This window comes from Emericellopsis atlantica, assembly GCF_019669845.1.
Source record: "Emericellopsis atlantica unplaced genomic scaffold F5Z01scaffold_9, whole genome shotgun sequence".
NCBI lineage: Eukaryota > Fungi > Ascomycota > Sordariomycetes > Hypocreales > Bionectriaceae > Emericellopsis > Emericellopsis atlantica.
Window position 1 is genome coordinate 294,867 of NW_025764711.1, and position 24,970 is coordinate 319,836.

Here is a 24,970-nt window from a genome sequence, read left to right on the forward strand (position 1 = left end):
TTTCTCTGCCTCAGTGAATATGCGAGAATTGCTCGTATGAATACTTCTGGCTGCCCCGTTCTGGCTGCCCCGATCTGTCTGCGATTCTGGAGAGTGTTTGTACTCCGCCCTTGAGCATAACGCCCGACAATATAGGCGTTGTCCACTTTATCACGATAAACACGAGCGGCAAAGCCAGCACAGATGCCAGCACATCGTCATCATGCCGCCATGCGACCTCGATACGTACACAGAGGCCCGCCTCATTACCCCATCTTTCTCAAAATAGACCGTCTCTTCAGTTGCATTGCGGCTGTACTTAATTGACGGTCACTCGATCGAACCTGGACCCTTGTGGGGATGCAACGATGCTATGCCCCATATGGCAACTCCTGGACCATTGCCGGCAGGTCGTTGGACTGTGCCACGGCAGCTGACATGGGTGACACCGCAGATCTTCTCGTGTTCTTCTGGCTCGGCGTCGGCGACAGATTTTATACTGCGCGTCGGTGGTGGATTAGCTGGCAGGCTCACATCATCCAGAAGGCACGTCTCTTGGCCAGTGGCTTGGGCATCGTCATGATCGCATCAAGTGCCATAAGGCGAGACTGGCTTGATCGTCCGTGTAACGACGAAATGTGTATATAAGGCCATGGACTCTTGCTTCCAAGGATAGGGCAATTTCATCACTGCTCTCATCTTCGAAGCTCATAAGACACCATAGCGACGACAGACTCACACACAACAACGAACCTCAAACACCACAAAACATTTCACCATGCTCGCTCAAAGCCTGGTCACGCTCTTCCTCGCCTCTACGGCCTTTGCTGCCCCGGCTCGCCGCCAGCAGCTCAAGTCCATGTCCTCGGCGGCTGCCAAGGAGTGGACCGTGCTGGACATGAGCCGCGACTGCAACAAGGACGACACCAAGTGCACCTGGACCTTTAGCGTTGACAAGAACGAGGACGGCTTTGAGCCCGTGGACTGCGAGTACATCATCGAGGGCGAGCCTGCCTCGGAGACGCCCGGCGTCACCCCCCAGTCCTGCGAGCCCTTCACCATCACCTCGGGCTACGACAGCAGCGGCTTCACTGTCCTGTCCATCGTCGATTACGAGGCGGGCAAGATTGTGTGGGCTGGCTACAATGACGATATCCTCGAGGACGGCGAGACTGTCACCCCCGACCGCAGCTGGGTCGTCTCTGATCTTCCCTGATTGATTGTGGTTGCTGGAACATATCCTTGGATGCTAGAATGCTGTTATGGGTATCATTGGGTTGTCTTTCCTTCAATTTCCCTTCACGTTTGTCAGAATAGATGTCACGTTGGGTTGCTTACGATACACACGATCCTTACCGAATGATATGAAACTTCAACAATGCGTCTGAGCGAATCGACGTGATTGTGACGGAGAGCTGCAATATGTCGGTCCACAAGCGTGGATAGGAAGCCCCTTCAATAGTGCAAGTCGTTGGATATCCAACATAGGAGCAGCCATATTGCCGGCTCGAGCCGTAACCTTTCCGAAAAAACACCCTAATTATGGAGTTATGGATCCAGAACATCACTACGGCTAGGCAAGAATTGGAGTCTCGTGGAGGAACAAGATCATGATCTTTCTGGCTCAACGTGGACGGACTCACGGAACCCCTATGACGTCATCGAACGTCCACATCAGCCTAAGGTATATTCATCAGACTGCTTCGAAACAACACGCGCGGCGACTGACTCTCCCCATACTCTTGAAACTGCAATCATTCTCATCATCACTCACTCAACACAATGCCCGGCGACAAGCTTAACTTCAAGTGTGCCGTCATCACAGGCGGCGCTGGGGGTATCGGCCGCGCCATGGCCGAGTACTTCATCGCCAACGGCAAAAAGGTCCTCCTTGCAGGCCGCACGGAATCCAATCTGCAGGAAACGAGCAAGGCCATTGGCGCGGCCGGCTACTATGTCCTCGACACGGGCAAGACAGCTGACATTCCGTCCTTTGTCGAGAAGATCACAAAGGAGCACCCCGAGCTAGACTGCCTCGTCAACAACGCCGGTGTGCAGCGGCCGATCGACGTTACCAAGATGGATGCCGTCGATTTCCTGTCCAAGGCAGACCAGGAGATTGATATCAACATCCGCGGACCCATGCATCTGGCACTGACATTGTTGCCGCACCTCCAGTCCAAGCCATCGGCGACCATCATCAATGTCTCGTCCGTCTTGGGCTTTGTGCCCTTCTCCATCATAAACCCGGTCTACAACGGCACCAAGGCCTGGCTGCACTCGTGGAGCATGACCCTGCGCACGCAGCTGGCGCAGGCGGGCACCAACGTGCGCGTGGTGGAGATTGCGCCCCCCATGGTTGAGACGGACCTGCATCGCGAGAGGGTCGATCCGGACGACAACAAGAAGGAGAAGAACGCAATGGCTTTGAGCTTGAAAGAGTTTATGGATGAGATTTCGGTGAAGCTGGAGAACGGTGATGATATGATCACGGCTGGGCCTGGCAATGACATGGTGCGGAAATGGTATGACGCGTATGGGGCAGTTTACTCCAAAGCTTCTGGTGGGAAGTAGCAGAGTTTGAAGAAATGAACAGAGTAATAAATGCGGACACTTTTCAGCCTGCAATGCTGTGCTACCGCCAGCTATCAAAAGTGACGAGCGGCGTGCTTCATCAACACCCGTCGAGCTTCATGTTCATGTTTGCAAGGCGAACATTGCATAACCTGTCACTTGCACGCTCACTCCACAATGTCAGTCCTCGAACCAGCTACCGCCAGAACTGTTCGGACTCGCATCCAAGTCCTTGGTGTCCCGTATCTCGGTCGTGACGATATATAAGTGGCATCTCACGGGTTCTGTGCGTCGAGCAACCCCTCGCGGCGTTCACAACCTGACTGCCCGCGGTGCCAAACCTCTGACGACAAGGCCGCTATTCCGGTATGCTTGCGACGTCGATGCTGAGCCGCTGCACCGCTACACAAAAGGTGGTTATCATCCTACGCACCTCGGAGACCAGTTGAAGCATGGGCGGTATCGCGTCCTGCACAAGCTGGGCTGGGGCGGCCACTCGACCGTCTGGGCTGCCAGAGACGAAGAGAAGGGACGTTACGTCGCAGTCAAGATATCCGTCTCAGAATGGCAGTCTGAACAAGCGAATCGACAACTCCAGGTCATGCGCACGATTGCAACGTCGTCTCTGCAGAACGCGGGTGCTGCATCCGTGATGAAAGTACTGGACCACTTTGAGCTTGACGGTCCCAACGGCACCCATGAGTGCTTGGTGCTGGAACTCCTTGGTCCAAGCGTGTCTGATATTGTCGATGTCCGATTTGTTGGCGACAGACTTCCCGCTGCGCTTGCGAAAAAGGTTGCGCGTCAGACTCTCCTTGGCCTTGACTATTTGCACCAACACGGAATTGGACATGGAGGTATGTTTTGCCCAGAGGTCAAGTCCCAGCTCCGCATGTCCGCTAAACAGAACAGACCTTCATGCGCGCAATATAGTCTTCACCCTCTCCCTGTCGGACTCGAGTGGCGAGGACGAGCTGTCGAGGATATTGGGGCGACCCGAACTTGGACCAGTTCGACGAGTAAATGGTGAACCAACTGAGCCGGGGGTACCAGAATATCTCGTTTGACCTACATCATGTCCGGTGCATACATCTTTGTCTGAGTCAATCAAAATCGTGGACTATGGAGAATCATTCTTTGATACGGAACCCCCGGTGACTCTCCACACACCACTTGCTGTACGCGCGCCAGAGGTCGTATTTGAAGACAATTTTGATCATCGCGTGGATCTATGGAGTATGGGTTGTCTGGTATGTGCTTTCTACTTTTTGCAGTCTATCATAAGGCGTGGACAGAGCTGCTAACCATGTGGGCAGCTATTCGAGCTCTTTGCTGGGCAAACCCCGTTCGACGTCTTAATGTTGACTCCTGGTATACTCACTGGCCAAATGGAGGATTTTGCTACCGACAAGCTCCCGAAGCGCTGGGTAGAGCGGGCCAACCGCCTCAAGGAGGAATCGATAGACTTTGTCCAGGCGGGACGCGAGGAAGAGGGAGCCGTGAGCACCCACACGCTGCAACAGTGGCTGGAAGAAATCTACTTTGATCAAGGCAAGAGTGCAGAACTGAGCCTCGAGGACGTCCGTAAACTGGCAGAGCTCGTGAGTAAGATGCTCTACTTTGAGCCTTCCTCGAGAGCGACTGCCTCAGCTTTGCTCAAGGACACCTGGTTGAGCTGAGGGGGTTAAGTTGGAGCTGTTCCTGTTGACGGGTCATGGTTTGAGCAGCCGCTGGACATATATGTTAGCGGTTAATCAACAAGACAAGACGTCGAGGGGGGGAAAAAAGAAGCTAGACTCATGAAGCCGGGATTTGATGTTGCCCACCCTCTGACCAAAGTGGCAAGCTAATGTTGAAGTTGCTTCCCTACATGCAGTAGCACAGGTCTGTCGTCTGACGTGCTCGTGTTTGTGATGGTCTTTATCGCTTTACCCGAGAGCCGGTCGACTGTCTATCCCAGAGCAACCACAAGGTCAGGGCACTATATCAGGGCAAAAAGACAAAAGGGAAAGCCCAGACAAGCTGGATGTTGGGACAACTGGACGAACAGGGAATTGAACCCTGGACCTCTTCCATGCTAAGGAAGAATCATACCACTAGACCATTCGCCCGAATGGTTGATGAAAGAAATGGTGAAAATGCGGGATATATTCCTGGTGCGCTGCAAATTCTCTCGGCCGACCTCCAGTGGATAACCCGTCGGGACTGAAATGCCTTAAGCGGAAAATGCGGGGGGCGGCAAGTGGTTCAAGGCTTCAAGCGTCTCGAGTCAGTTGGTGGACTAATTGTGCGGAGATTCGACGTGAGCGCGACGGAAAAGCAGTCCCTGGACTGGAGGAACGATTGAGGCTGCCTAGAGTACGCCTGAGTGCATGTTAATTACATGTTCATAATCAAAAAGAAGGACTGGAACCAGGTAATCATGCCTCGGTCGGGAAGGATTATTTACCTTAGGAACCTAAGCTTGCGACATGATACCGCCAATGCCCCATCTCGCTCAAAGCGGCTAGATCCGGCGAAGATTCCCCCTTCCCCTCCCTCGTCCTCCTCCACCGTCCAGCGCTGCTTCTTCTCCAGTCCCCTCCTACGACATATCTTACACAACAAGTAACGGGCTCCCATTGTGAGCTTCCGGATCTGCGCAATGCCCGCGGTCAAGAGGCCGTGTTTGCAGTGCAAGGGTATGTTATATATCATTATCCGTCAAGTCACACGGCACTAATGTGTACCCCCCAGAGAGACACGTCAAGTGTAAGCAGCAGCCCCTGCGTGAAATCAATGTGCAGACTCTGACACATCCAACCCGCAGGCGATGAGAAGCGCCCAGTCTGCAGCAGCTGCGAGAGGAAGGCGCTGAAATGCTCGAGACCAAGCAAGAAGACTGTCTTCCGCCACGACACCACGGCCAACTTCTCCAAGGACCAGCGGTGGGTCAACAGCGCACCTCGGCAATGTGAGTTGGGTTCTTCCCATTTGATTCTCACCCCAAGCCTCTGACTTTCCTCAGTTCAGCTTGAGACACAGTCTCTAGATCCAGACGGCGAAGATGGTGGAGAAGACACCACATCATTGTCTTGCCACAGTGAGACCCCCAATGATGAGCGTGCATCTAGTCATGATGCCTCCCCCAGTGTCAGCACTCAGCCGCCAGAGAACAAGCGTCGTCGGACAGAGAAAACCCTGCCGCCTCTGAGCTCCTCCGAGTCTGATCATGTCAATGGGGTGAGTGATCCTGCCAGCCTGCAGAACGTGATCCTGCCTCCTATATGCGAGGGGAACGTGCCGCCGCCCTGGGACTGGACGGGTCCCAACGCGAGATCTGCACTGTCACCTCCGGTTCACCATGAAGACACGGCCCTCCGTCACTTCCCCTTGCAGGACGTCCAGGAGGCCTGCCTGATGCGATACTACATTGATGAAATCGGGCATTGGCTGGACCTCTGCGACGAGGAGCGACACTTCCAGCTCGTCGTCCCGGTCCGCGCGCGTCGACATCCGCACCTGCTCAATGCCGTCTTTGCTGTCGCGGCACGTCGCCTGGCGAGAATGCCACAGTACCAGACGAAGCGAGGCATCGTCTACCAGGGCCAGCACCTCCCCGACCTCGACAGGCACACGGCCGTCGAGTACATGCTGCAGTGCATCCCCGCGTTGCGACGCTTCCACGATACAGAAGATGACGAGTACCGAGATAGCATCATTGCCACCGCAGTCATCCTGCGACAGCTCGAGGAGATTGATGACGAGGATGACGGCGATGACCATGGATCTCATCTCCACTTCCTTGAGCCGACGCCTACCAAGCCACAAATCAACTTCCTGCCTATTATTGACGCAGTCTTGAGGAGCCCCCCCTCGCAGTCCTTGTTTGGCCGCCGAGGTCTGATCCGTGCTGCCTACTGGATGGCCTTGAGGCAGGAGATTTACCACTCCTTCACGAGGAGACAGGCCCCGCAGATGATCCTGGCGGCCGACTACTGGCCCACTGCTTCCAGTGCCAACAAGGCTGTCATGCATACAGTGCAGGTCGTCAAATGGCGCTGGGGCAACGGCTCGGAGCAAGAATGGAGTACGTTTAAAGAGAGACCGTGTGCTTGACACCAGCTGACAAAACAGACCGCCTAATGAGGCAACAGGAGCATCTGGACCAAGATGTCCTGACGGATTTCCAGCCCATATACTATAAAGAGGCTGATCGCACACTGGGAGAGATCTTCCCCACCATCTGGTACTCGACTGTCTTGGAGACCACCACGATCCAGCAGGCTCTCATGGCCAAGTCGGTCCTCTACGCGGAAAATCCCGCGCTCAAGTCCAACGCAGTCCCGCGCAACGTCTGGCGAAAGGTGGAGAGCGACGTGCGCGGCATCATGATCCAGCTCTGTGGCATTGCGCTCTGCCATCCCGGGTCGCCGCCCGCCATCCTGAACGCAGCGTTCGTCCTCGAGATGTTTGGCGACTTTTTCACGGATCACTATGAGCGGGAGGCTATCAAAAAGGTGGTCGAGAGGTACCGCGCACAGCATGCCTGGCCGGCAAGGAAGCTCGTGGACATGTTTGGATGATTGCGGAGGACATTCGATGGAGGCTGTCTATATCTAACATCAAGCTGCTCCATTCTGAGCCGGCGGCACTTTCCAGCCCTTGCGCAGCCCCAGCAATGTCCCTCGAAACACGCCACGCAGCGTCAACGCGGAGCAGGTGAGCCACAGGATGACCAGAACGATGACCAGAATCGTAGACCATACCCTGCACACCGGCGAGTCGAGGAGCTTGCCCAGCTGGACAGTGGCGTTGGTGTATACACCCTGGGGGGGACTGTTAGCGAAATGGCCAGCACATGCTCGAGGCAACAACGGTCACTTACCCATGGGAACACAATTGACCAGGACGGAATAGCAAAAGGAAACGGCTCACGCTTCCTGATCACCTTGAGCATCACGCGCACGATGCAGAAGACGGCAAACGTCCACCAGAACGTGGCCTGGCCCCAGGCGACGATGCCACCCAACATGCTCGCATACCCAATGGGCGCGACAGCCTGCTGCGACACAAAGACGGCGGATTCTGGTGACGGGTAGGGGCCCGAGACGGGCTTCAACTTGGTCATGGCTTGGCCGATCGATTGCAGGGCATAGCTGGCCTGACCCCATGGACCACAGAGCACCATGTCCGTGTAGATGAGTGGGGCTGGCAGCGGTCCGCCCGTGCTGCCCTCGTGCGGCTGGAGCATGCGTATCAGGAACAGGACGTCCAGCATGACGGCGAGCGGCAGCGCCAGGCCGACGAGGAGGAACCCCACGATGAGCATGGGAACAAGCTGGCCGCGCTCCAAATCAGCCGAGCTCGCTATGGTGCCCGCCGCCGCCGCCGCCGTCAGCGCGGCAATCATGGGCAGCTGCGTCGTCGGCGTCATGCTCTCCACAAAGCCGCCCTGCGCCCGTATAGCCTTGAGGAAGAGGAGCGGGACGCCGACGCAGCATGCTATTGCCAGGCCCGCGGCCACCCACCACAGCGCGTAGACGGCATTCGCCCAGCTCCTACCGCCCCAACTCGGCACGACCACGAGCGAGACCATCATGACCGAGACGCTGAAGGAGACGCTGATGCTGGCGAGGCATGATGCCTGCGAGGGATCGGTGCCGACGCCGCGGAAGAAGGCTTTGGGTTCGAGGACGATGCGCAAGAAGAGGATGAGGCTGAAGAGCAGGAGCGTGACAAGGTTGATCATCCAAAAGATGACGGCGATGGTCTGAAGGCCGGTGAATTGGTACTCAGTCGAGTGGAGGATGACGGCGATGATGCCGGTCCCCTGCGGTATGAGGAAGAAGGGTGTCGAGAAGTGTTGCAGCGCCGTGCGCGCGGGCGTCGTCTGGGTGGCCTGGGGTTGGGCCCCCATGATGCCCGCTTTTCAAGGTTGGCGAGCAACGTATTTCGGAGTGTGTAATGATGAGGAAATCCAGATCCCAAGCCTTTTTACTCTGGTGGGGGGGGATGTCAATTCGTTTTCTGTTTGGGGCAGGAGTCGTGCCCGTTGCAAGGCTGGGCATACGCAATAAAGGCTTGGCTCCGCGTGGACAAGTGCGGCATGTCGCTGCCGAGTAGGCATTTCATTAGTGCGCGCAACACGGCGTCTCCAGTTTATTCGCAGCCTCAAATCTTGATTCCTGAGTGACCCGCCCAGTGATGATTGTCGCATCGGGGGGGATCTGAAAGCTTGGCGACAACCGTGATCTCGACATCCGGCATCAACTTGCCCATTTGCCTGCCCTGCACCACCGTCCCGAAAGAGACAGACGATTAGACCACCTCCCAATGTCAGCCTTTTCATCCTTTGCGCAGAATGCGTTCAGTGTGACATTACGGACATGCCGTATACGCGTACGTCCAAATACCGATGGGTGTCCAGCGTCCAGTCGACGCCAGCCTCTTCTCCACATCACCCTCCCAGTCCAAAAGGCCGCCTGCGTCATCAAGCAAACTTAAATTAATCTGTCGTGATGGTATGACGCTGCTTTCGATGACACTCTTCATCTCCCCTTTGTCGGATGGGAATTCTGGAACGGACTTGCTGTGCTACATCTGAATAACAATTCAAACTTATCAATTCCTCTTTATCTTGTGGCTTCGTAATTGAATCTTTCCTGTACACTTCGCGGCACAATTACCAGGATTGCGCCGCACGGGCTAGTAAGACACAGGGTAGTCATAAGACATGGGACTTCCAAACTCATTCAGCAGGGTGATCATGTTGCGGCCTGCGTACATCGCATGCACTCAAACTCTGGTCCGTGTCTATGTGAACTCATGGGCCAACCGCTCGTCTATGCATGCGAATTCTAGATCTGATACTACCCATGCTAGGCCGCGTCGCTATCCCCAGCCAGCATGACGCGCACGCTTCGTTCACGCAAAACAATAGGCATATCATCCGAGGCACAGCCAGATGCCACTGTCAAAAGCACTACTAAATCAAAGACAACGAACCCGGCAGCAGTCCCAGCAGGACCCAAGAACTCCCTGTCAGAGGCCTCGAATGCACTGCTCTTCCCGAGGGCAGCCAACTTCGAAACCTGGCTTCACGCAAACCACGACTCGACGCCCAAGGGCATCTGGCTGCAATTCAGCAAGAAAGCCCACCCAGTCCCCTCCATCACGTACGAGGAAGCTCTAGACATTGCGCTGTGCTACGGCTGGATTGATGGACAGTGCAAGAGCCTGCCTTCAGGCACGCACTCTGCTCGACGCTTCACGCCGCGTCGCAAGGCCAGTCTATGGTCAAAAAGGAACGTCAGCAAAGTCGCTGCGCTTCAACACCAACGGAAGATGATGGCCGCAGGGCTTAAGGAGGTCGAGGCTGCTAAAGCAGACGGGCGATGGGAGAGAGCATATTCAGGTGCCAAGGACGTTACCGTGCCCATGGACTTTGAGGCGCGCCTGAAGGAGGTGAAAGGGGCCTGGACGTTCTGGGAGGGGTTGAACAAGACGGCGCGGTATGCTTTCCTCGTGCGACTGGAAACTACAAAGACAGCCGTCGCCCGGGAGAAGAAGTTGGAGCAATTTGTCAAGATGCTTGCGGACGGAAAGCTGATTTGATTATATTCGTCACATTGCATAGCTAGCGGAGCATGTTCCAAGCGCGCTCACCAGCCTTCCTCCTCATCATCTTCACCGTCGCCATCGTCGTCGTCCGTCTCGCTAGCGATGTCATCGACGAGTGGATTCTCATCGCCTGAATCGTCTTCGCTGTCCTCTTCCTCTTCGCTGTCATCATCGTCCGAGCTTTCCTCATCTTCGCCGCCGCTCGTGGCATGGTGACGGCCACGCGCACGGGCAGTCGGTGTGGGAATTTCCTCCCGGAAATTTGCCAGCCGCTGAGCTAGCGTAAGACTGCGTGCTGGTGGCTCCTCATCTTCCTCTTCATCGTCCTCGTCGGAGCTGGTGGAAGCGGCTGTGGCACCGCCACCCTCCACCTCATCTGACGAAATGACCTGCGCTCTGCCGCGGGCTGGCCCACGCACTGGCTCTTCCTTGTCCTCCTCCTCGTCTTCATCGTCAGAGATTTCGACTACCGGCCGAGTCCGAACGCGTTTTGCAGGAGGGGCCTCGTCTTCCTCATCGCTGGAATCGCCGAAAATTTTCCGTTTTGATGGCCGTGGTGGACCGGGCTCTTGTTCTTCCTCTTCCTCTTCCTCACTGCTGATATCAGGGCTGGAGAATCGCCCAGGATGAGGCTCGCCAGCTTCTGTTTCCGATGAGTCGTCGACATTGACGGGCCCAGGTAGGATTTCATCTCCAGAGTCAGACTCCGGTTCCCCAACAGATGCATCATCCAGTCCCTCGCTTTCGTATGCGTCTTCGAAATTGGGAGGGTTGAGGAAGTCGTCGTCCAGATCATCTCCTGAATCCCCGCTGTCTTGATCCAACGGCACTCCGCATTGGTACTGCTGCCACAAACGAACAAAATTTGGCCCTGCAAAGTCATAGTCCTGGCTGTCGTAGCTGCATCCTCCCATCTCCCATTGTATCATGGGGAAGAACTCAGTCTCCCCGTCTCCGGCCAGATCTTCAAGCGCAACATTTGTGGGCAGGTGGCGCTCTATAGCGCCCTGTGCGTGATATTTGGCAAAGTCGGGGAACGTGTCGACGTCGGGCCATGTCCACCGGGTGGATTGAGTCTCAACAACACCCCCCAAATCCTCCTCGTACTCCGCATCGTAACGATGAGCGTGTTCCGTCACAGCCCATCGTTTCTCGCGGTCCGTCATAAGATCCTCATCTATCGCTAGATAAAGTCTTTCGATACGATGACCGGCCATATCGCCAATCCTGTCAAGATTGTCACGTATAAATCCGCACCATATAATTGGGATGGCGAGATGCTTTACTTGGGCGAGGAGGTTGGCCCAGTCCCCGCCTATCTCGCCAGCATCGGTCCACCCAAGGCCACTGACCAGAATAATGTCACGTTCCGCGTCGAAACGAATCAATCCGTCACCGGAGTCGCCAGCCGAGATACCAAAGACGTTTGGAAATTTCGATGTCACTAGGTTCCTTGACTCGTGATGTATCGAAGACACCAGTCGCAGCGCTGCGGTCTGTGGTTTGAGCCATAGGTCATCAAAGAGTTGCGGCCGATTCCTGGGCGAGAAGTTCACAGGGCGAAGGGTCAAGACGCGAGGCTTTGGGTTTTCGAGATCTGGACAAACAAACAGCCATATGCGCTGGCGCAGTTCGGGCGGTAGACGTGCAAACTGGTGGAAGACGCGGCCGTCCCCGTTTGTCGAGAGGTCACTGTCCTCATCGTCAGAGCTTGATATGTCGCTGGACTCGTGAGCTTCGTCGTCGATGAGAGCGGCACCCGAAGATCGTGAAGAGTCGGAACGATCATCGCCGGATTCACTTGATGACTCGCCAGAAGTGTCGAGAACGATTCCGTTTCTCGCCATAGTGGGCTGAGGCGAATGATGAGGGTGGCCAGCGCAAATTTGTTGAGATGAAAGTTTAATGTGTTCACGATGCCTGGCGTGGGCAAAGACTGAACACAAAGATCACGTGATATTTTCCACCTCTTCGCTGTCACCAACAAAGAGCCGGTCTGTTACAGTTTAAAAGCACGCGTTGCCTGAGACTGAATTACGCCTAAATGCTAGTTTGTACGTTGGAACCAGTCCGAATCTCTCAAGCTAAAGAGCTGACCTGGTCTCCTCACGTTTCTGACCACCATATGTGTCATAGACCATACAGGGTAAGTAAGATAGAGTAACCATTTCCGCAAGGACCCGATCGCCTCGGCCGAGATCCTGGCCAGCCATTCGAGCCTTCAAGTTTTTTGCGAATCTTGAAGATTGAGCGCACGTCGCTCGCACTCGAAGTCTTGTCAAACACTATCCCCTTTATCATGCATGCTCGCCTTTGAGCACAATTCAGGCCAGCCCGGTTCGCCCGCAAACACTGCTTAGTCAGCCAAACACACCTACCTCGGTGAAAAACACCCATCACTCTTGCCTCGTCGGTGAACCTTGCTGGACCTCTCATCGAAATAGTTGCGTTCTTGGAGGATGGATCAATCAGGGCTGAGGATCGTCTTCTATCTCTACCCATGTCTCCTCATTCTCACCTTGCTCGGGGCACAGGCCTTTGAGTACTACCGCGATCGTCGAGGCGCCTCGCGCCACGCGGTGCCGAGCAGCGAGCAGAAGGAGGATGCGCGAATCATCAAGCGCAAGTTCACGAGACCTATATGGCTACTGCAGCTCGTGCTGTCCCTCTTGCTCCTCGCCAGCATCGTGCTCGCCGTCCGCCAAGCGGTGGTTGACTTGTCTGGAAATGGTGGCAAGATCGAATTTCCCTTCAGCGCCTATATTGTACGTGGATCGTTGTGTTTATGTCCGGGGTAATGGAGATTTCTGACCAACCTCAAGGCGTCCCATGTCGCTGTGCTGTTGTATTTCCTGGCTGGGCTGCTGCCAGATCCAGAAGGCCCGTGGACCCCAGGCTCGGCGCATTGCTGGGCATGGCTGATAGCGACGCTGGTTGAAGCGACCACTCTCGGCATCTTCGCTTCTGTGCCAGAATACCTGCGCGTGCCCAGCAGCTTCATCCACGCCATCGATACTCTGGGATCGTGCAGGATCGTCGCACTGCTCTTGATGGCTGCCACCTTGATCATCCGGGACTACAAGCTGCGACCTGCCGAGCCACCATCTGTTCCGGAGGAGCGAGAGTCGCTGTTGGAGAATGGTCATGCCTCTGCCGAGTCGTACGGCAGCGTTCCGGCAAAGGCTCCCAGCGCAGCTAAGAGGACGCAAGTGTCTGGCACGGGCTGGCTGGATTACTTTGCTGGCTTCCGAGTCCTCTTCCCGTACCTTTGGCCCAAAGACTCGCCACTGTACCAGGCTATTGTGCTTATCTGCCTTATTCTCATGGTGTTGCAGCGCGCGGTCAACATGTTAGCTCCGCTGCAGCTGGGTGTCCTCGTCGATTCCTTGGGCGAAGGCCGCATCCCTTACAAAAACATCATCCTCTACGTCGCCTACCGCGCCTTGCAAGGCAACCAAGGCCTCATCGGTGCCGCCAGAGGTGTGCTATGGGTCCCTGTCTCGCAGTCTCTCTTCCGTCGTTTGTCTTCGGCAGCATTCGAACACGTCCTCCGGCTGTCCCTCGAATTCCACCTGAACAAGAAGACTGGCGAGGTGACGAGTGCTCTCAGCCGCGGCGCATCCATCAACAACTTCCTGGAGAGCTTCTGCTTCCAGGTGTTCCCCATGGTGGTTGACATTTTCGTCGCGGGCGTGCTCTTCTTTGTCAAATATGATGCCTTTTACACCATCATTGTCTTCTTCATCATGTGGTCCTATGTCTTCCTCACCATCTACGTGGCCAAGTACCGTGGCCGACAGAGGCGAGACATGACGACAAAGAGCCGCGAGATGGAGGCTGTCAGGACCGACGCCATCCTCGCCTACGAGACTGTGCAGCATAATTGTGCCGTCGAACGGGAAACGACGAGATTCACCGATCATGTTCGTCTACTACAAAAGGCCGAGCAGCTCGTCGTGTGGTCGTTGAACGGTTTGAATCTGACGCAAAGCTCCATCTTCACACTGGGCACCGCCCTTCTGGTGGCCGTATCCGCATACAAGATCTCCATCGGGCAGCAGACTGTCGGTGGTTTTGTCAGTCTGATCAACTATTTTGTGCAACTGCAGGGCCCTCTCAACTTCTTCGGTACCTACTTCAACATGCTACAGACCAATCTGATCGAGGCGGAGAGATTACTCGAGCTGGTAAGCTTTTGTAGCAGCCTGAATGATTTGATGCAGCTGACATGATTCAACAAGTTCAACGAAACGCCTGACGTGGCCGAGAAGGAGGACGCTGTAGCACTCTCGTCTCCTCGAGGCGAAGTCGCTTTCCACGACGTGACCTTTTCCTACCAAACCAAGAAGCATGAGAACGTGCTCAAGGGCATCAGCTTCACCGTGGCGCCAGGAACAAAGACAGCCATTGTCGGAGAGTCGGGCAGCGGAAAATCAACATGCCTGAGGTTGCTGTTCCGGTTCTATGATGTAGCTGGCGGCGGCATCACCATTGACGGTCACGATCTCCGAGACCTGAAGCTTGACAGCGTTCGTCAGAACATAGGCGTCGTACCTCAGGACACGGTGCTGTTTAATGCGTCCATCATGTACAATCTGCTGTATGCCAAGCCTGGGGCTACGGTGGAGGACGTCTACAACGCCTGCAAGGCTGCCAATATCCACGATCGTATCGAGTCCTTCCCCGAACAGTACGAGACCAAGGTTGGCGAGCGTGGCCTCAAACTGTCCGGTGGCGAACGACAGCGTGTGAGTCCTTTTAACAATTCTCATCGTGGACCACCGAGTACTGACATTGAATGCTTCTAGATTGCCATTGCACGTGCGATTCTGAAAGACTCGCCAATCCTGCTTCTGGACGAGGCCACCGCGTCACTTGATTCTCACACAGAGAGGCAGATTCAAGATGCTCTCGAGCGCGTGACGGCGGGACGAACTACAATCACCATTGCGTATGTGTTTGGGAAAGCCTTGTCTGACCTATTGCTAACGATGGCAGCCATCGACTGTCGACCATCACCACGTCTGACCAGATTGTGGTCCTTCACCAGGGTGATGTCGTGGAGCGCGGCACGCACGATGAACTGTTGGCGCTGCAAGGGCGATATCACGCCATGTGGGAGAAGCAAACTACCACCGAGAAGAAGGAAAAGGAAAAGGAGAGTGTCGACGGGAATGGTGCTACACAATAGCCGTCTGAAGCAAGCGCCAAGAACAGGAAGCTCGTTCCCCCCGAAGCCACGAGCTGCGCATCGGCATCTTGCTAGTCCGTTTGCTACCTGAGGACCTGAGGTATTACATCAATGCCATCATTGCCATTTTCCTTGGCCAACTGTCAGAATTTCACGACATGCTCGCTGCTCCAGGGTTCAAGCCCCACAACGCGCGCCTGTCAGACTGGCTGTCCACGATGTTAAGACCTAAGTTATTAGTTCGGAGAAACGCGATGCTGTCTCAGGCGCTCTGAGCCATCGACTACTGGCGTCATGATGCAATACAGCAGCTCCGACGCAGACCCTCGTCTTTTCGCTGATCCTTGGGGTCATTGACTAGTATAAGATCAAGAGCGGCATTATATGCGATGCTCATCGATTGCTTCTTTGTTCGTATCGTTGGTGGTGATGCCCACTCACGAAATTGCTTCTGCCGAGCGTGGGCCTCCAGTCCCACGATCGCTGCACAATCAGTCAATCACCACGAGCCAGCAAGGCCACGCGCGCTAGTGTATGCGTGGTGACTGTGCCCCTTGCAGACATCGACGCTAGGCAGTTGAGCGATGCCAGCCCCACGCGCCTAGTCCAATAAGTCGGAGCACTGGACAGCCGGACAGCAGCTGGCTAATGAGCCGGGGAGAGGGCCACGGTGACAATTTCGCACTGGCGCACAATGTGATGACATCAAGGATAGGCATGAGTCGCGCCTCCGAGGGCTAAAATTGTCCCGATCGGCATGCGTCGTCCCTGGGCCTCTGCAGCTCTGCTTGTGCCTCGACGCTCGAGCCTCGACGACCGCGACGAACCAGACAGACAGCCAGCCAGACCCCTGTCGCACGCTGCATGCTGGGCCGAGTGACTGGTAATAATCGTAAATTCGCCCGCGCCTGGGTCCGTGGTATAATAATATCTTACATGTCACCCTTTGGCACGCCCTCGCTTGTCAGGGCACCGAACAGTAGGAACCGATCGACATTGGGGAGACCTTCCATGACGCCCGCCGCCCAACGTCCCACGAGCATGGCGGAGAGCAATGGCCGATCGCGCGCGAGCCAGCGCAGCTCCGACCCTTTTGGCGTGCCTCGTCGAACACCCAGCGCGAACGCCTCGAGGTATGTTGCGCCATGGCCAATTGCGGCAACCAGCTTGAGCCCCAGCTGACCAGCTCCTGGCAGCACGCGCGAACCATCGCTGAACTTTGACGGATTCGCCGATGACTTGATTCCCAATGGCGAGACGGCGTCAGGGTATACCGCCTCGGTCGCCTCTCGAAGCATGCGCTCGAGGACCTCTGCGAGCTCCTTGGCCGGGTCGTCTGCCGAGACATGGGACACCAACGCAACATCATACCTGCCAGCTCTGCAGGTCAAGGGCGCAAGCGAGGAGGACAACCTACATCCGCTCGAGGAGGAAGAGTACGACCCGCGCAGCTTTGATATTGTGGCGCCTCTAGAACAGGGCCAAGGCCCAAAGGCATACTCGCTGGAGGACCGATCCGACCTGCTCTTCTCCAAGGAGCACATGAGGAGCATACTGGAGGACCCGCGACTGCTCGGCGACTTTTCGCGATTCCTGTCCCGCTCCCGCCCTGGGTCGGTAGCGCTCCTCAGATACTACCTGAGCACCGAAAAGGCGGTGCGCGCCATTCGATACGCCAACTCTGTCATTGCAAACCTGGGCACGTTGGATGGCCACGATTTCGCGGAAGGGGATGCTAGCAACATGGACACGGTCAACCGAACCCTCCAAGAGAAGCACGATGCTGCGTTTGAGACGCTGGCCATCGAAGAGCTGCCCAGATTCATCACCGATGTCTGGGTTGACATTGTGAGCCTCTCCATGCGGAGAAAGATTATGGGCTCGATGCCGACGGATCTTCGCGACGCATCCGAGGGCCTGGCTGAGGTCTTCTGCCTCAGCGACCCGTCGAGACACGACAACCCGATCATCCTAGCCTCCGACGAGTTCCACCGCACGACACAGTATGGTATGGAATATGCCATTGGGCGCAACTGTCGCTTCCTGCAGGGACCTCGGACGAACCCTTTCAGCGTGCAGAGGATTAGGGAACGGCTGAAGGCCGGACAGGAGCACATTGAAACTTTCCTCAACTACCGCCGGGATGGCTCACCTTTTATGAATCTGCTGCTCTGCGCGCCACTACTCGATTCCAAGGGCAAAGTGCGCTACTATTTGGGTGCACAGGTTGATGTCTCCGGCCTGGTCAAGGATTGCACCAAGATGGATGGCCTGAGGCGTATCGTGGAGGATGAGCAACAGGGCATCGATAGGAAGGACCAGGCACCTAAATCTTCCCTGGAATGCTGCCAGGCACTGGGCGAAATGCTGGACACGAGCGAGTTGGAGGTGGTGCGTCGTCACGGCGGAGCGATACACCAGATGCGCGACCACGACGGGAATGGACAGGATGCGAACTGGAACACACCCTACCTCGTCATCGAGGACGACCTCACGCCTCAGCCGTCACCGCAGGCGACACCTGCCGTGCTCGACATGTCGTCACAGCCCGGGAGCACACCGAAACCGGCCTCTAGTCCTTCCAACGGACGCTTGGCAGGCGTATACGAGCACTACCTACTTGTCCGCCCGTCGTCCAACCTGCAGATCCTCTTCGCCTCCCCCAGTCTACGCGTCCCGGGCATGCTTCAGAGCCCTTTGCTGTCACGCGTGGGCGGCTCTGGACGTGTGCGCGACCAGATCGGCCAGGCACTTAATGAGGGACAGGGTGTGACGGCGAGGGTGCGCTGGATCACGTCGACACGTCGAAAGTCGTCGCCCGAGGCGGAGCAGCGTGGGCGCTTCCGGTGGCTGCACTGCACGCCGCTGCGCGGTGTGAACGGGACCATTGGCATCTGGATGGTGGTGGTGCTGGACGACGAGAGCACCAGCAAGGGTTCGAGAGATGGATCGAGCGGCGCGCACTCGTACGACCAACGGTCTGGACGGCAGGGCAAGGTCGCACCGCCGATTGACGCACATGGTGACCGCAAAGCAGCGCCTTCGTTGTATGCGGAGAGTGTATACCAGGGGCAGCAGCAGCAGCAGCAACAGCAGCAGCAACAACAACACTGGGTTTGAACGGGGACGATGGGACAGGCTCCAGATGGTCCTACGTACTATGGGGTCTAACTCATCACGGCATAGGGGGCGTCCTTTGCAAATAAAGGGTGGTCGCGCGTCGTTTGTCGAATTTATCATGTATCATGTGTGTTGTCTTGGGATGGCAGATATGGTGTGGCTTACGGATAAGGGGGGGTGGGAGAGGGCATGATGAAGCTGCCTGATGATGCAATAATGTAACAAATCTCGAGCTAGAGGAGCTCGTTTTCTGAATTCCGTGTTAAATCTCCTATAGATTGCGTAACACAATGCTCTTGATGACCGCGCGAATGTCCAAAGACTGGAGCCTCGATGTCGTGTTGGTGGATGAAGCTGCTGTACTTGCGCAGTCCCCAGCGCCTGACTAGCGCTGCTGAATGCCGATAACAGGCCGCTGGTGCTGGTGCTGGCGGGCGCTGGCGGCCAGCCGCGTGTACCCGCTTTCCCCTGATGGACAGCCCCCCATTGACCAATCGCCGCGCTTCCTTTACTCACCGCCCAAAATAGGCCCAAGCAACTTTGGAGCTAAAGCGCCAGGCACGGATAACGGATACTGCCCGGCTTATCTGTTGAGACCACCACGTCAAATCTTGAATGGTTCAATGTTTCCTTCCACGCGCTCTCAACACATCAATTTCTCTGGCATCATTCAGCATGAGGCGTCTCAAGGCACCCCGACAGGGCTCGGTACCCAATGGACTCACTTCGGCGCCGTTGCAGCGCTCAATGGCGACCTCGTCGCGATGCACACATCATCTGGCGCCGCCAAGGCCCATCACCAAGCAGCGGCTGTTAGCCGGCACAACAAAACCACCACCACCATCATGGCAGGCGAAGCGCTCGTTCAGCACAACGAGATCGTTGAAGGCCCCGGCTGAAGAGGCCACTGGCACCTATACGGAAGCGGATCACGAGCATGCCGTCATCTCGACCTTTGATCTCTTCTCCATCGGCATCGGGCCCTCTTCCTCGCACACAGTGGGGCCCATGCGCGCTGGCAACATCTTTGTCGCGGATCTGTTCGAGGCTGGTCTGCTGCACAAAGTCAATAAGATCCGCGTCTCCATCTATGGCAGTTTGGCACTGACGGGCGAGGGCCACATGACGCCCTCCGCCCTGTTGCTTGGCCTCGAGAGCGAGGATGTGGAGACTGTCGACACTGCCTATGTGCCCACGCGCTTCTCAGACATCAAGACGACCAAGAAGCTCTACCTGGGTCGCAGACTGCCCGATGGCAAGGGCAAGGAAGTGGACTTTGATTACAGTCGCGACTTTGTGTGGGAGTGGGGTCGCAAGCTACCTTTGCACAGCAACGGGATGCGGTTCACCGTCTTTGATGAGGACGGCTATGTTCTGGCACGCAACGACATGTTCAGCGTGGGAGGTGGATTCGTTGTCAACGGCTCTTTATCTATCGCGCCAGGGCAGCAGCTTGAGGGCAGTGAGGATGCCGCTGAGTCGCCCGCCGATGTGGAAGCGAGTGGCAAGCAACACCCCGTCGATCTGGCGGAGAACATGTACTACAAGGAGATCAGGCGTGCCGACGCGGCTGGCGACCGCAAGACAGGCGCAGAAGTCAGGTCTCTCCCTGATGGCGGTGCTGAGCCGGCAACCCATGCTATGCTCGGACAAGACCCGAGCCAAGCGGACCAGCAGCACCAGGGGCCAACCTCGATCCAAGCACACGATGAGACCTCCAGCATTGACCCCAAGGCAGGCGACGAGGGCTCGTTCCAGGGTCCACGCTATCCCTTCCACGATGCGCAGAGCTTGCTGGCCTTGTGCCAGAAGCACAACCTGACTATAGCCCAGCTGGTCTATGAAAACGAAAAGGGCCTTGGCCACACGGACGAAGAGATCTACGAGAAGGTCTTCAAGATTTGGCAGGTCATGGACGAAAGTATCTTGGAGGGCGTGCAGGCAACCGAGGAGACACTGCCAGGCTCCCTGAAGCTGCATCGACGTGCTCCCGCGCTGTACCGACGCTTGACAAGAGGTCTATACCCGTCACTTTCTCAACAAAACGGGGATGGCAAGCCAAGTAGCCATCGACACAACGACGGCGACAGCCAAATGCCCGGACTCTCGGGCGGCGCAGCAATGAAACAGCTCGCTGTGAACAAGCCCAAGGACATGGCAATGGGCCACCGCCGCATCCCCCGTATCCACGGTTCCCTAGAGCATCCCATCAGCCCGTCGCCCACTCGTCGCACCACGTTTCCCACCATGGACTACTTGACCGTGTATGCCATCGCGGTCAACGAGACCAACGCCGCCGGTGGCCGCATCGTCACAGCGCCCACAAACGGCGCCGCCGGCATCATCCCCGCTGTGCTCAAGTATGTCATTGAGTTTGTCAGCGACGACCCTGAGCGCGACGTGCCCACGTTCCTCCTCACCGCCGCCGCCATCGGTATGCTGTACAAGCGAGGCGCCACCATCTCCGCCGCCGAGGGCGGCTGCATGGCCGAGGTCGGCGTCGCCTGCTCCATGGCGGCCGGTGCCTTTGCCGCGTGCATGGGCGCCAGTCCCCAGACGATCGAGCAGGCGGCCGAGATTGGCATCGAGCACAACCTGGGCCTGACGTGCGATCCCATCGGTGGCCTCGTCCAGGCGCCCTGCATAGAGCGCAACGCGCTCGGTGCCATCAAGGCCATCTCGAGCGCCAACTTGGCCCTGAGCAGCGACGCCAAGCTGCAAAAGGTCAGGCTGGACGATGCCATTGCCGCCATGAGGCTGACGGCCAAGGGCATGAGGAATGAGTTCAAGGAGACGAGCTTGAGTGGGCTGGCGACGAGCGTGCCTTTCAATATCCCTGTCAGTGTGCCAGACTGTTAGACACAGGTGCCCTTTTCTATATACGATTGCGCGGCATTAGAAAATGCCATATCGTGGGACCCCCTCTCCTGCTGCACCGAGCACCTGGCCGGCTCAGACGAAGTTGAGAAGCGATGACCGTTGCAGCTGCAATAGAAGCCTCCAAGCTGTGCGCCTGCGCAGCCAAGTTCGTCACTTCTCACGCCAAGGATGAGACGACATCTTGGGTCGCGCGCGTCTCGCCTGCTGCGGATGTAGACTTGACACGTGGGTTCCTGTCATATCTCACTCGACAGAGAGGAACGCGTGTACGTATGCGTATATGACTGGAACTAATAGACAGGTCATTACTTTTGAGATGGCCACGGTTTTGGATCTAGATTGAAGACATCTATATCTGACGATCTTCAAGGTAGTATGGGGATGGACCCAATGGCCATGTCTGAAAGGGGCATGCATCTGGATAGGACTTCAGGACAGCGTGGGCAGCGATGGCGAACAGATTCGTGCTTTGAGTTGCGCGAGCATTGCGCTCTGGGAAAAGGATAGCTAGCCTTTGGAGGAGCACAATCTTGATTCAAAATCGGGAGCCCAGAAGACTATCAAAGACCGATCTGCCATCATTTGCTCCCTACCCCGGTCGTGCGAATCTCAAGTGAGGAGATATGGTCAAGGGCTCAAGGAGTGCCATCGAGGAGGGCTGTGCATGCGAGACATACGGCTATCATGCCAAAGTCCTCGGATGGATGTATGTTAGCGACAATGGTCAAACATGTGACGGTAACGTTGCCAATACGCCTGATAAGCCTACCGAAGGTGACACGGGAGCCTCGCAACCAAACTTACGTACCTACGATGGAGTCTATTATATTATTACATGTCATCAACAGCGGAAATCTTCCCCACAAAGAGCTGCGGCGTCGAACATGTTTCTGCCACGTCAGAGCCGCGGGGGCAGGGCGACCTTGCTTGGATGAGCCATTATTAATCCCACTCGATGTTGAGTATATTCCGCCATGATGGAAGATTATCAGGATACCGTTGTGTCACTGGCCGCTCGACCTTTTCCTGCCACGCCGAAACCGCCTGAGGCGAGGACCTGCGAAGCTCGAGGTGTGTTGGCACAACGGACCGAGCCATTAGATCAACTCCGTACGGATCGTACAAACGGACCACATGTGCGTGCTCGCCGCACCACGAGGCCACGCGTTGAAAGACTTTCCAGAGAACGCACGTCGACACCAGACCGCACCCCTGCAGCGGCAAGTATAGCATGCGTGTGAGAGGAGAGAGTCCTGCATGAACAGAAGGATCTAACTAGGATTGGGCAACGAACGACGACGAGTTCCCACAGCTCGTCCTGCAAGGCTAGCTAGCTGCCTGCCGCCCTCCGTGGAGAACTTGAGTTCCCTGCTGCTTCATGCATGCCGTTTTGCGCTGCTTGTGGAGCCGAGACAACATGTCAACCACGCCAGAAGACTGGTCAGCGGCTGCAGCCTGCCCAAGAAAACCTCAAGACATGGACATGGAGCACCTGCTCGATCACACCGATCGTTCGTACGACGTCTCCTGGTCATGACAAGGAGCAGAGTCCGTGGTACGTAGTACCCAATCGCATCAGCACGCAGTGTTTCTAGAGCCACGATCCATCATTTGCTATTAATTATTGCCCTCTTGCCCCAGGATCTTTGAGAGTTACCTGTGGGACGCACACCAGACGGCACATGATTCATGAATACGTACGGATAGTGTGGGTATAAAATAGGTGGCTCCTTGGCGCTGCTTACTTGTTACGGTAAGCAGAAACAGGCGGTAATGATGTGGAGCAGACGCAAAGGAGCAAGGACTGGAGCCAGTTTCGTTCATGGCAGTTCGTCCCACGGTCCCAGATGGCCTAATTAGTCTAGCTTCGCCAAAACCCATGGTCCAGGATCTGGCGACTGGCTCTCCCGCTCCTTAAAGCCGATTGTAGGAGTCAGCATGCCAATGTCCAGGTATCAGGTATCAACTTGAACCCTGTGTCCGACGTTGGGTCACAATCATAGGCTGAGACCGAGACCGAAAAAGGTCGGCTGAAATGACAGTTCGGCTCGGGCCCCCGCGCGGTACGGCTCACGCCGTCTATAGCGGACTGTCCGCTGTCGAGCCCGCATTATTCCCCTGCTCGTTCACCGCTGCTATACCCCTCCCGTGATACGTAGCTATGGTCGTGGGCTGTTGACCACGAGGATGGATGGAACAAGCTCGTAAGTAATGCAATTGAGGTAAAGAGTAACCTGGGGTATCCTGACTTGACCAACGCCCCGTCCAATTCGAAGGAAATCCATGGAGAACAGACGTAAAAGAACGCGTCCTCGTGGCGTACCGTGCGCGTGCAAAACGAGCAGACAGACAAATAATTAGCACGTTGCTGTTCTCAGCCATCGTGCGAACGTGTCGAGGAGGTTCCTCGGCTTTCAAACTGCCCGCATTCTTTCAGCAACCTGGCCTCCTCCAGCGCTTCGCGCTTTGCAAACTCGTCGAGCAGTTTGTGCGCCGTCTCGAGGGGCAGGTCGGCGATCAGGTCGGCATATTCCTATACATGTCAGTTGTGAGACTCTTGTGCAGAAAGGGAGAAAGCGCCATACCCTTGGGAAGACATTGGAGGGGTAGTTCTTGAATTCCTCCATCATCCTGTTCAGCCGTAGAACTTGCTTCCAGGGAACAATGTTGTCCCCAATCAAGAAAGTAGGATATTTCGCCATGGCAATCTCCTCCAGGATCCACCGTCGTTGAAAGTACGGCCTCCCCATAAAGTCGTTGCATCCGACCCAGTGTGGCATCTGAAAGGGGATCATGCCTTTTGGTGCATCCGTCCAGATGTGGGCAATGCCTGCTGCCCAGCGATGCGTTGGCGCATAATCCTCTGGATGCTTCTCCCTGTCGCCAGGATCGCCCCATTTGGCGGGCATTGCGTCTTCTATCTCGGCCAGCGTGTTCATCGCGACGTCGGTGTGAGGATGCTTGTCGCCGAGCCAGCCAACGACCAATTCGGCCGAGCGGTAGATGGCCTTCATGTCGGTCCGCTGTTTCGATTTTTCGGCCTCGTCTCTTTGGTTGACGCACAAGAGGTCCATCCAGATCCGAAGACTGCGTGGCGGCTCGTCTTCAAGTTTGTGGCTCGAGAGCCCGAACAGCTGCCGCAGCCATCTCGGCGCTCCATGCGGCTTCCTCGCTGGTTTTCGTTGATATCGCTTCGAGACGGTGGGGAAGAAGACGGCCCTGATATGCTTCAGTGCCGAGACCAGGTGCTTTGGCACCGCTACACTTCGCCCGCTCAGCCAGATTCTGTCCATCTCCTCCCTGTCCCCGTAGAGGGACGAGAGGGCGATAAAGTCAATGTCATCGGTCAGGCGGGCGGTGATCAGTCGACACTCCACGGGCTCTTCGAGTGTGCGGGCGGCTTGCACCTCGAGGAGACGGAACTCCTGCTTGGCCGGGTCTAGGCGTCGGTACGTGTTACTCATGATGCCTTCATGTGCTGTCGGTCGGTCCGTCGGTCGTGTACTTGGAGCTGCAGGCCGCGGCTTCGGACTTTCGGAAATGTCCACCCTGATGCGTATTCGGTTCGGAGAAGACTTTGCGGCGTCAGGTTCCCCTCCTCGAACCAGCACTCTGCGAGGGCTA

The 24,970-nt window shown here is 56.3% G+C and overlaps 11 protein-coding genes and 1 non-coding gene across 12 annotated transcripts; 8 read left to right on the forward strand and 4 right to left on the reverse strand.

Moving 5' to 3' along the window:
- The first annotated feature begins 480 nt into the window (after nucleotides 1–480).
- Nucleotides 481–1,278, forward strand: F5Z01DRAFT_549290 (uncharacterized protein). The gene has a single exon (XM_046260594.1). The coding sequence runs from the start codon at nucleotides 758–760 to the stop codon at nucleotides 1,193–1,195; it is 438 nt and encodes a 145-aa protein (XP_046119520.1). The 5' UTR covers nucleotides 481–757; the 3' UTR covers nucleotides 1,196–1,278.
- Nucleotides 1,279–1,674: 396 nt separating this feature from the next.
- On the forward strand, nucleotides 1,675–2,633 carry F5Z01DRAFT_549276 (short-chain dehydrogenase). Its single transcript, XM_046260593.1, has one exon. It carries the CDS (start codon nucleotides 1,762–1,764, stop codon nucleotides 2,551–2,553), a length of 792 nt encoding a protein of 263 aa, XP_046119521.1. The 5' UTR covers nucleotides 1,675–1,761; the 3' UTR covers nucleotides 2,554–2,633.
- A 97-nt stretch (nucleotides 2,634–2,730) lies between these two features.
- On the forward strand, nucleotides 2,731–4,232 carry F5Z01DRAFT_635226 (serine protein kinase; the record flags this gene model as incomplete). Its single annotated transcript, XM_046262133.1, has 5 exons — nucleotides 2,731–2,781; nucleotides 2,822–3,410; nucleotides 3,487–3,599; nucleotides 3,657–3,803; nucleotides 3,870–4,232. The coding sequence occupies 5 exons, from the start codon at nucleotides 2,731–2,733 to the stop codon at nucleotides 4,230–4,232; spliced, it is 1,263 nt and encodes a 420-aa protein (XP_046119522.1).
- A 360-nt stretch (nucleotides 4,233–4,592) lies between these two features.
- On the reverse strand, nucleotides 4,593–4,664 carry F5Z01DRAFT_t41. Its single transcript has one exon. It is a non-coding gene; the product is annotated as a tRNA-Ala (tRNA).
- Nucleotides 4,665–5,121: 457 nt separating this feature from the next.
- Nucleotides 5,122–7,179, forward strand: F5Z01DRAFT_549320 (uncharacterized protein). The gene is made up of 5 exons (XM_046260595.1): nucleotides 5,122–5,234; nucleotides 5,290–5,304; nucleotides 5,363–5,506; nucleotides 5,561–6,622; nucleotides 6,670–7,179. The coding sequence occupies exons 1-5, from the start codon at nucleotides 5,198–5,200 to the stop codon at nucleotides 7,116–7,118; spliced, it is 1,707 nt and encodes a 568-aa protein (XP_046119523.1). The 5' UTR covers nucleotides 5,122–5,197; the 3' UTR covers nucleotides 7,119–7,179.
- Nucleotides 6,905–8,626, reverse strand: F5Z01DRAFT_549336 (voltage-dependent anion channel). The gene is made up of 2 exons (XM_046260597.1): nucleotides 7,421–8,626; nucleotides 6,905–7,361 (listed from the first exon to the last, which is right to left on the reverse strand). The coding sequence occupies exons 1-2, from the start codon at nucleotides 8,450–8,452 to the stop codon at nucleotides 7,158–7,160; spliced, it is 1,236 nt and encodes a 411-aa protein (XP_046119524.1). The 5' UTR covers nucleotides 8,453–8,626; the 3' UTR covers nucleotides 6,905–7,157.
- A 536-nt stretch (nucleotides 8,627–9,162) lies between these two features.
- Nucleotides 9,163–10,172, forward strand: F5Z01DRAFT_549378 (bacteriocin-protection, YdeI or OmpD-associated-domain-containing protein). The gene has a single exon (XM_046260598.1). It carries the CDS (start codon nucleotides 9,442–9,444, stop codon nucleotides 10,147–10,149), a length of 708 nt encoding a protein of 235 aa, XP_046119525.1. The 5' UTR covers nucleotides 9,163–9,441; the 3' UTR covers nucleotides 10,150–10,172.
- On the reverse strand, nucleotides 10,173–12,144 carry F5Z01DRAFT_549326 (uncharacterized protein). The gene has a single exon (XM_046260596.1). The coding sequence runs from the start codon at nucleotides 12,000–12,002 to the stop codon at nucleotides 10,197–10,199; it is 1,806 nt and encodes a 601-aa protein (XP_046119526.1). The 5' UTR covers nucleotides 12,003–12,144; the 3' UTR covers nucleotides 10,173–10,196.
- A 36-nt stretch (nucleotides 12,145–12,180) lies between these two features.
- On the forward strand, nucleotides 12,181–15,541 carry F5Z01DRAFT_549427 (uncharacterized protein). The gene is made up of 5 exons (XM_046260599.1): nucleotides 12,181–12,920; nucleotides 12,978–14,342; nucleotides 14,397–14,903; nucleotides 14,964–15,106; nucleotides 15,154–15,541. Exons 1-5 carry the CDS (start codon nucleotides 12,615–12,617, stop codon nucleotides 15,344–15,346), a joined length of 2,514 nt encoding a protein of 837 aa, XP_046119527.1. The 5' UTR covers nucleotides 12,181–12,614; the 3' UTR covers nucleotides 15,347–15,541.
- Nucleotides 15,542–16,387: 846 nt separating this feature from the next.
- F5Z01DRAFT_680631 (uncharacterized protein) lies at nucleotides 16,388–18,466 on the forward strand (the record flags this gene model as incomplete). Its single annotated transcript, XM_046265614.1, has 3 exons — nucleotides 16,388–16,483; nucleotides 16,691–18,281; nucleotides 18,384–18,466. 3 exons carry the CDS (start codon nucleotides 16,388–16,390, stop codon nucleotides 18,464–18,466), a joined length of 1,770 nt encoding a protein of 589 aa, XP_046119528.1.
- Nucleotides 18,467–19,081: 615 nt separating this feature from the next.
- F5Z01DRAFT_680632 (serine dehydratase alpha chain-domain-containing protein) lies at nucleotides 19,082–21,325 on the forward strand (the record flags this gene model as incomplete). The annotated part of the gene is made up of 2 exons (XM_046265615.1): nucleotides 19,082–19,174; nucleotides 19,319–21,325. 2 exons carry the CDS (start codon nucleotides 19,082–19,084, stop codon nucleotides 21,323–21,325), a joined length of 2,100 nt encoding a protein of 699 aa, XP_046119529.1.
- A 2,395-nt stretch (nucleotides 21,326–23,720) lies between these two features.
- F5Z01DRAFT_620005 (heterokaryon incompatibility protein-domain-containing protein) lies at nucleotides 23,721–24,810 on the reverse strand (the record flags this gene model as incomplete). Its single annotated transcript, XM_046261122.1, has 2 exons — nucleotides 23,721–23,879; nucleotides 23,932–24,810. 2 exons carry the CDS (start codon nucleotides 24,808–24,810, stop codon nucleotides 23,721–23,723), a joined length of 1,038 nt encoding a protein of 345 aa, XP_046119530.1.
- Nucleotides 24,811–24,970: the final 160 nt, after the last annotated feature.